We start from the raw sequence: 10,402 nt of genomic DNA, 5'->3' as shown, positions 1-10,402 counted from the left end.
TCCTCCAGACTATACTTTCCTACTCCAGACTCCTCTGCCTTCCTCCAGACCCCTCTATCCTCCTTCTTCAGACTCCTCTGTTGTCTCCAAACCCTGTCCTCCTTCTTCAGGCTATACTTTCCTCATCCAGACTCCTCTGTCCTCCTCCAGACCACTCTGTCCTTATCCAGACCCCTTTGTCCTCCTCCTTCAGCCACCTCTATCACTCTCCAGACTCATCTGTCCCCCCCCCCTAGACCCCTCTGTCCACCTCCAGATACCTCTGACTTCCTCCAGTTCCCTCTGATCTCCTCCTTCAGACACCTTTGTCCTTATCCAGACTCTTCTGTCCTCCTCCAGACTATACTTTCATCCTCCAGACTCATCTGTCCTCCTCCAGACCTCTCTGTTTTCCTTCAGACCCCTCTGCCCTCCTCCTCCAGATTCCTCCATCCTCCTCCTCCAAACTCCTTTGTCCTCCTCCAGACCTCTCTGTCCTCCTCCTTCAGACTCCTCTGTTCCCTCCAAACCTTGTAATCCTCCTCCAGACTACATTTTCCTCCTCCAGACTATACTTTCCTCCTCAAGACTTCTCTGTCCTCCTCCAGACCCCTCTGTCTTCCTTCAGATCCTTCTGTCCTCCTCCTCCAGATTCCTCTGTTCTCCTCCAGACCTCTCTGTCCTCCTCCTTCAGACTCCTCTCTTGCCTCCAAACCCTGTAATCCTCCTCCAGACTCCTCTGTCATCCTCCAGACCCCTCTGTCCTCCTCCTTCAGCCACCTCTATCCTGCTCCAGACCCCTCTGTCCACCTCCAAACACCCCTGTCTTCCTCCAGACATCTCTGTCCACCTCCAAACACCCCTGTCTTCCTCCAGACCCCTCTGCTCCCCTCCTTCAGACACCTTTGTCCTTCTCCAGACTCTTCTGTCCTTCTCCAGACTCTTCTGTCCTCCTCCAGACTACTCTGTGTTGCTCCAGACTCCTCTGTTCTCCGCCTCCAGACTCATCTGTCCCCTCTAGACCCCTTTGTCCTACCCCAGACTCCTCTGTCCTTCTCCAGACTCCTCTGTCCTCTTCCAGGCTCCTCTGTGCCCTCTAGACCCCTCTGTCCTCCTCCATAGAAACATAGAATGTGTCGGCAGATAAGAACCATTTGGCCCATCTAGTCTTCCCAATAATCTGAATACTATGAATAGTCCCTGGCCCTAACTTATATGAAGGATAGCCTTATGCCTATCTCTATCTTATATGAAGGATAGCCTTATACCTATCTCTATCTTATATGAAGGATAGCCTTATGCCTATCTCTATCTTATATGAAGGATAGCCTTATACCTATCTCTATCTTATATGAAGGATAGCCTTATACCTATCTCTATCTTATATTAAGGATAGCCTTATACCTATCTCTATCTTATATGAAGGATAGCCTTATACCTATCCCATCTTATATGAAGGATAGCATTATACCTATCCCTATCTTATATGAAGGATAGCCTTATACCTATCTCTATCTTATATGAAGGATAGCCTTATACCTATCTCTATCTTATATGAAGGATAACCTTATACCTATCTCTATCTTATATGAAGGATAGCCTTATACCTATCTCTATCTTATATGAAGGATAGCCTTATACCTATCCCATCTTATATGAAGGATAGCATTATACATATCTCTATCTTATATGAAGGATAGCATTATACCTATCTCTATCTTATATGAAGGATAACCTTATACCTATCTCTATCTTATATGAAGGATAGTCTTATACTTATCTCTATCTTATATGAAGGATAGCCTTATACTTATCCCTATATTATATGAAGGATAGCCTTATACCTATCCCTGTCTTATATGAAGGATAGCCTTATACCTATCTCTATCTTATATGAAGGATAACCTTATACCTATCCCATCTTATATGAAGGATAGCCTTATACCTATCTCTATCTTATATGAAGGATAGCCTTATACCTATCTCTATCTTATATGAAGGATAGCCTTATACCTATCTCTATCTTATATGAAGGATAGCCTTATACCTATCTCTATCTTATATGAAGGATAGCCTTATACCTATCACTATCTTATATGAAGGATAGCCTTATGCTTATCCCTATCTTATATGAAGGATAGCCTTATGCTTATCCCATGCATGTTTAAACTCCTTCACTGTATTTGCAGCGACCACTTCTGCAGGAAGGATATTCCATGCATCCACTACTCTCTCAGTAAAGTAATACTTCCTGATATTACTGCAGAAACCTTCCCCCTCTAATTTATAACTATGTCCTCTATATAACTATGTCCTCTATATAACACTATGTCCTCTATATAACACTATGTCCTCTATATATATAACACTATGTCCTCTATATAACACTATGTCCTCTATATATATAACACTATGTCCTCTATATATATAACACTATGTCCTCTATATATAACACTATGTCCTCTATATATATAACACTATGTCCTCTATATAACACTATGTCCTCTATATAACACTATGTCCTCTATATAACACTATGTCCTCTATATATATAACACTATGTCCTCTATATATATAACACTATGTCCTCTATATAACACTATGTCCTCTATATAACACTATGTCCTCTATATAACACTATGTCCTCTATATAACACTATGTCCTCTATATATATAACACTATGTCCTCTATATATATAACACTATGTCCTCTATATAACACTATGTCCTCTATATATATAACACTATGTCCTCTATATAACACTATGTCCTCTATATAACACTATGTCCTCTATATAAAACTATGTCCTCTATATAACACTATGTCCTCTATATAACACTCTGTCCTCTATATAACACTCTGTCCTCTATATAACACTATGTCCTCTATATAACACTATGTCCTCTATATAACACTATGTCCTCTATATAACACTATGTCCTCTATATATATAACACTATGTCCTCTATATATATAACACTATGTCCTCTATATAACACTATGTCCTCTATATAACACTATGTCCTCTATATAACACTATGTCCTCTATATAACACTATGTCCTCTATATATATAACACTATGTCCTCTATATATATAACACTATGTCCTCTATATAACACTATGTCCTCTATATAACACTATGTCCTCTATATAACACTATGTCCTCTATATAACACTATGTCCTCTATATATATAACACTATGTCCTCTATATATATAACACTATGTCCTCTATATAACACTATGTCCTCTATATATATAACACTATGTCCTCTATATAACACTATGTCCTCTATATATAACACTATGTCCTCTATATATATATAACACTATGTCCTCTATATAACACTATGTCCTCTTGTGGTAGTTTTTCTTCTTTTAAATATGCTCTCCTCCTTTACCGTGTTTATTTCCTTTATGTATTTAAAAGTCTCTATCATATCCCCTCCAGACCCCTCTGTCCTCCTCCAGACCCCTCTGTCCTGCTCCAGACTCCTCTGTCCCCTCTAGACCCCTCTGTCCTCCTCCAGACCCCTCTGTCCTCCTCCAGACTCCTCTGTCCTCCTTCAGACCCCTCTATCCTCTTCCAGACCCCTCTGTCCCCTCTAGACCCCTCTGTCCCCTCTAGACCCCTCTGTCCTCCTCCAGACCCCTCTGTCCCCTCTAGACCCCTCTGTCCTCCTCCAGACCCCTCTATCCTCCTCCAGATCCCTCTGTCCCCTCTAGACCCCTCTGTCCTCCTCCAGACCCCTCTGTCCCCTCTAGACCCCTCTGTCCTCCTCCAGACCCCTCTATCCTCCTCCAGATCCCTCTGTCCTCCTCCAGACTCCTCTGTCCTCCTCCAGACTCCTCTGTCCTCCTCCAGACCCCTCTATCCTCCTCCAGACTTCTCTGTCCTCCTCCAGACCCCTCTATCCTCCTCCAGATCCCTCTGTCCTCCTCCAGACTCCTCTGTCCTCCTCCAGACTCCTCTATCCTCCTCCAGATCCCTCTGTCCTCCTCCAGACTCCTCTGTCCTCCTCCAGACTCCTCTGTCCTCCTCCAGACCCCTCTGTCCCCTCCTCAAAGCAAAACCAGGTGCTGCATAATAGCACAAAATAACAATACGGTGGATAATTGCACCAAGTACATAGCAATAACCAGGCAGACTAGTAAATCTACTCTACAGAGAGGATAAAGCCACCTACCACTCATCTACCTACTATGTACCTACTGCTCCTCGGCGTCATGTATAGGAGTGTGTCTGAGGCTCGTAGGTTATACGGTTATCAGACTGTAGGAGGTTGCCTGGTACCTCATGGGGTCCTCTTTACAGTGGGTCCCTATTTTCTGGCACCGTATTGTGGTGAGTGGGGGCCCAGAGCCCGGACTGCTGATGGGCCACTGGATTTCTACCCATTTTGAACTTCTTGGTGTTTTGTTGACCCATTGGCCCAATGGAGCTGCTGTGGGGAGTGTGAGGGGACTGACAGACCCACAAGTGTCCCACAAACGTTTATCAAGTTCAACCTGAAACCCCATGGTGTTGATCCAGAGGAAGGAAAATCCCCCCTGAACAGGCCCATGAAGGACATTTACCATTCGTGGAGATCTTAACCCATGTGTCCCCTTCTCCACATCCCTATAAACATATCAGGACCCCCCGGTGCCCTCTTTGGATACTCATGGCCTACCTTCATGGTTAACCATGGCCTGGGCCAACATGCCATAGTTCTGTGGCCCAGTCTATGATGAGGAACCCTTCCACGGTCTATAGAAAAACTCTCTGTGGTCCATAATTGTGTCACCATCCGGCCACCGAACCGCCTGACATTGCCCCCTCCATGGACAAGCTACATCCCTATGAGACACTTGCGGGGAGGTGGGCAGGGATGGGTGGTGTTGCAGAGGGGGCAGCTCTCCTGGCTCTACAGGGGACGTGCCGGACGCCGAGGCTTTAGATGGTCAGTGATGCAAAACCCTGGATACATGTAATGTCTCTTCTTCGAGCTCTTGCTCTTACTATGGTGCCCACCTTGACGGTGGGCACCATAGTAAGAGCAAGAGCTCAAAGAAGAGACATCATACTATAACAAAGAACAAGAAGTGTTATCATAGGGTCCCATTTTGTAGGGCAACCAAAATGGGGCTTATATTTTAATATAGGGTAGCTCGGTGGCTCAGTGGCTCGGTAGCTCGGTGGCTCAGTGGCTCGGTAGCTCGGTGGCTCGGTAGCTCGGTGGCTCGGTGGCTCGGTAGCTCGGTGGCTCGGTAGCTCGGTAGCTCAGTGGCTCGGTGGCTCGGTAGCTCTGTGACTCGGTAGCTTGTTGGCTCGGTGGCTCAGTGGCTCGGTAGCTCGGTGGCTCGGTGGCTCAGTAGCTCGGTGGCTCGGTAGCTCGGTGGCTCGGTGGCTCGGTAGCTCGGTGGCTCGGTAGCTCAGTGGCTCGGTGGCTCGGTGGCTCGGTAGCTCGGTGGCTCGGTGGCTCGTGGCTCGGTAGCTCGGTGGCTCGGTAGCTCGGTGGCTCGGTAGCTCGGTGGCTCGGTGGCTCGGTAGCTCGGTGGCTCGGTAGCTCGGTAGCTCAGTGGCTCGGTGGCTCGGTAGCTCTGTGACTCGGTAGCTTGTTGGCTCGGTGGCTCAGTGGCTCGGTAGCTCGGTGGCTCGGTGGCTCAGTAGCTCGGTGGCTCAGTAGCTCGGTGGCTCGGTAGCTCGGTGGCTCGGTGGCTCGGTAGCTCGGTGGCTCGGTAGCTCAATGGCTCGGTGGCTCGGTAGCTCGGTGGCTCGGTGGCTCGGTAGCTCGGTGGTTCAGTAGCTCGGTGGCTCGGTAGCTCGGTGGCTCGGTAGCTCAGTGGCTCGGTGGCTCGGTAGCTCGGTGGCTCGGTAGCTCGGTAGCTCGGTGGCTCGGTAGCTCGGTGGCTCGGTAGCTCGGTGGTTAGCACTGTTGTCTTGCAATGCTGGAGTCCTGGATACAAATCCCACCAAGGACATCATCATGTGGGTTCTCTCTGGTTTCTTACCACTTTCCAAAACATAGGAATAGAGACATCTAGATTGTGGGGCCCTAAAGAGGACAGGGAATGATTTGATGATGGAGCGTCCGGTGGCCCCAGCCTGCAGTAAACCTGTGACTGAGAGCGGAGGCTGCTGATTATAGGGGTGTTCTGGCATCGCCCGTCCACAGGTATGTATGATATAATTATACCCTCTGACCGGTTCTATCACACCCTGTGTCACCGAGCCTCATATATGACCCAGCGCAGGACGTCCTCTGGAGACATGGGGCTCTACAAGGTGACAGTGGCCACAGGGAGCGACTTCACTGCGGGGACCATCGACACCATCGCCATCAGCCTTGTGGGGGTGAATGGAGAAAGCACTAAGCAGGAGCTGTCCCACCTGTGGGTACCTGGAAAGGTGAGCATTCTGGGGGCCCAAATCAATTTAATAGGGGGTGAGAACCTGAGCAGGAGCCCCCTCTCCAAAGATTCAACAATGTTAGCAAACAAGTATGTATGGGAACACCAAGAAAAGAGGGCCCCACTATGCTGTTAGATGGAGACCTCCAGAGCTGCGCTCACTATTCTGCTGTTACATCATGTCTTATCCTCCAGAGCTTCACTCACTATTCTGCTGTTACATCATATCTTCTCCAGAACTGCACTCACTATTCTGCTGTTACATCATGTCTTATCCTCCAGAGCTGCACTCATTATTCTGCTGTTACATCATGTCTTATCCTGCAGAACTGCACTCACTATTCTGCTGCTATATCCTGTCTTATCCTCCAGAACTGCACTCACTATTCTGCTGTAAATTCATGTCCTATCCCCCAGAGCTACACTCACTATTCTGCTGTTATATCCCGTCTTATCCTCCAGAACTACACTCACTATTCTGCTGTTACATCATGTCTTATCCTTCAGAGCTGCACTCACTATTCTACTGTTAATTCATGTTCTATCCCCCAGAGCTACACTCACTATTCTGCTGTTATATCCTGTCTTATCCTCCAGAACTACACTCACTATTCTGCTGTTACATCATGTCTTATCCTTCACAGCTGCACTCACTATTCTGCTGTTACATCATGTCTTATCCTCCAGAGCTGCACTGACTATTCTGCTGTTACATCATGTCTTATCCTCCAGAGCTGCACTCACTATTCTGCTGTTACATCATGTCTTATCCTCCAGAGCTGCACTCACTATTCTGCTGTTACATCATGTTTTATCCTCCAGAGCTGCACTCACTATTCTGCTGTTACATCATGTCTTATCCTTCAGAGCTGCACTCACTATTCTGCTGTTATATCCTGTCTTATCCTCCAGAACTGCACTCACTATTCTGCTGTTACATCATGTCTTATCCTGCAGAGCTGCACTCACTATTCTGCTGTTACATCATGTCTTATCACCCAGAGCTGCACTCACTATTTTGCTGTTACATAATGTCTTATCACCCAGAGCTGCACTCACTATTCTGCTGTTATATCCTGTCTTATCCTCCAGAACTGCACTCACTATTCTGCTGTTACATCCCGTCTTATCCTCCAGAGCTGCACTCACTATTCTGCTGTTACATCATGTATTATCCCCCAGAGCTGCACTCACTATTCTGCTGTTACATCATGTCTTATCCTCCAGAGCTGCACTTATTATTCTGCTGTTACATCCTGTCTTATCCTCCAGAGCTGCACTCACTATTCTGCTGTTACATCATGTCTTATCCCCCAGAGCTGCACTCACTATTCTGCTGTTACATCCTGTCTTATCCTCCAGAGCTGCACTCTCTATTCTGCTGTTACATCCTGTCTTATCCTCCAGAGCTGCACTCACTATTCTGCTGTTACATCCTGTCTTATCCTCCAGAGCTGCACTCTCTATTCTGCTGTTACATCATGTCTTATCCTCCAGAGCTGCACTCTCTATTCTGCTGTTACATCCTGTCTTATCCTCCAGAGCTGCACTCTCTCTTCTGCTGTTACATCCTGTCTTATCCTCCAGTCACGTCCAGGCCGGGTTGTAGGTAGGTTGCTCATAGTCACCAGACGTTTTCCTCTCCTCAGGGCTCGTATGTTGGGTTGTTATTAATATCCAGATGAGATAACACGAGGGGTATGAATACTTCTGGAGACTTGTGTAATCTGTCGGGTTTGATGAGTCTCTCGTCATTTTTATGTTCGGATTATGAGGACTGGAACCTGATTAGTCATGACCCTCATTATGTTGGGTTCCTCATAATAGTGACAACAAAAGGGACCAATGGGTGGAGGGTTAATTTAATCAATGCTATTTACAGTTGATCACTGAGTGATCACTAGAACCCTAAATTTACCACCCACTAAATTAATTGTGAAACCTAAAATATAACTTTTAATGTCAATACATTTAGAATTCCAGTGTATATGTCTCCAGTTAATTGCTGCAATAACATATCTACTGCATGTAACCACATCCTAGTGTTTGATGTAGGATTCCATTGCCTCGGCTGCAGTCCGACAGGCAATTTAAACTGGGAGCACACTGTAGTTAAAAACGATCACACATAAACCCTCCCCGACGTTTCACCACAAGCAGTGGCTTTATCAAGGACTCATAATAGTGGTCTCCTCCTTATTGGGGCTCCTCAGAATGGTGGACTCCTAAGGTTGTTTGTCCTCAAAATGGTGCACTCCTCGTGATGGAAGGGTCCGCATGATGGGGTATCTGATGGTGGTTGCCTCCTCATGATGGCGGGCCTCTCATTATGGTTGGCTCCTCATGATGGCGGGCCTCTCATTATGGTTGGCTCCTCATGATAGCGGGCCTCTCATTAAGGTTGGCTCCTCATGATGGTGGGCCTCTCATTATGGTTGGCTCCTCATGATGGCGGGTCTTTCATTATGGTTGGCTCCTCGTGATGGCGGGCCTCTCATTATGGTTGGCTCCTCATGATGGTGGGCCTCTCATTATGGTTGGCTCCTCGTGATGGTGGGCCTCTCATTATGATTGGCTCCTCATGATGGCGGGCCTCTCATTATGGTTGGCTCCTCATGATGACGGGCCTCTCATTATGTTGGCTCCTCATGATGGCAGGCCTCTCATTATGATTGGCTCTTCATGATGGCGGGCCTCTCATTATGGTTGGCTCCTCGTGATGGCGGGCCTCTAATTATGGTTGGCTCCTCATGATGGCGGCCTCTCATTATGGTTGGCTCCTCATGATGGTGGGCCTCTCATTATGGTTGGCTCCTCGTGATGGCAGGTCTCTCATTATGGTTGGCTCCTCGTGATGGCGGGCCTCTCATTATGGTTGGCTCCTCGTGATGGCGGGCCTCTCATTATGGTTGGCTCCTCATGATGACGGGCCTCTCATTATGGTTGGCTCCTCATGATGGCAGGCCTCTCATTTTAGTTGGCTCCTCATGATGCTGGGCCTCTCATTATGATTGGCTCCTCATGATGGCGGCCTCTCATTATGGTTGGCTCCTCATGATGGTGGGCCTCTCATTATGGTTGGCTCCTCATGATGGCGGGTCTCTCATTATGGTTGGCTCCTCGTGATGGCGGGCCTCTCATTATGGTTGGCTCCTCGTGATGGCGGGCCTCTCATTATGGTTGGCTCCTCGTGATGGCGGGCCTCTCATTATGGTTGGCTCCTCGTGATGGCGGGCCTCTCATTATGGTTGGCTCCTCATGATGGCGGGCCTCTCATTATGATTGGCTCTTCATGATGGCGGGCCTCTCATTATGGTTGGCTCCTCGTGATGGCGGGCCTCTAATTATGATTGGCTCCTCATGATGGCGGCCTCTCATTATGGTTGGCTCCTCATGATGGTGGGCCTCTCATTATGGTTGGCTCCTCGTGATGGCAGGTCTCTCATTATGGTTGGCTCCTCGTGATGGCGGGCCTCTCATTATGGTTGGCTCCTCGTGATGGCGGGCCTCTCATTATGGTTGGCTCCTCATGATGACGGGCCTCTCATTATGGTTGGCTCCTCATGATGGCAGGCCTCTCATTTTAGTTGGCTCCTCATGATGCTGGGCCTCTCATTATGATTGGCTCCTCATGATGGCGGCCTCTCATTATGGTTGGCTCCTCATGATGGTGGGCCTCTCATTATGGTTGGCTCCTCATGATGGCGGGTCTCTCATTATGGTTGGCTCCTCGTGATGGCGGGCCTCTCATTATGGTTGGCTCCTCGTGATGGCGGGCCTCTCATTATGGTTGGCTCCTCGTGATGGCGGGCCTCTCATTATGGTTGGCTCCTCGTGATGGCGGGCCTCTCATTATGGTTGGCTCCTCATGATGGCGGGCCTCTCATTATGATTGGCTCTTCATGATGGCGGGCCTCTCATTATGGTTGGCTCCTCGTGATGGCGGGCCTCTAATTATGGTTGGCTCCTCATGATGGCGGCCTCTCATTATGGTTGGCTCCTCATGATGGCAGCCTCTCATTATGGTT

General features: G+C 47.8%; 1 protein-coding gene across 1 annotated transcript in view; it reads left to right on the top strand.

Moving 5' to 3' along the window:
* Window positions 1–6,234: 6,234 nt before the first annotated feature.
* LOC130312927 (hydroperoxide isomerase ALOXE3-like) overlaps window positions 6,235–10,402 on the top strand; it is an 82,229-nt gene continuing 78,061 nt past the window's right edge. Inside the window, exon 1 of the mRNA XM_056552620.1 lies at window positions 6,235–6,372. Coding sequence (XP_056408595.1) covers window positions 6,235–6,372 — 138 coding nt within the window. The remainder of the gene's footprint in view (window positions 6,373–10,402) is intronic.

Source organism: Hyla sarda, unplaced genomic scaffold (assembly GCF_029499605.1).
Source record: "Hyla sarda isolate aHylSar1 unplaced genomic scaffold, aHylSar1.hap1 scaffold_174, whole genome shotgun sequence".
In the NCBI taxonomy this organism is placed as follows: Eukaryota; Metazoa; Chordata; class Amphibia; order Anura; family Hylidae; genus Hyla; species Hyla sarda.
This window is presented reverse-complemented; position numbering and strand designations above follow the sequence as displayed.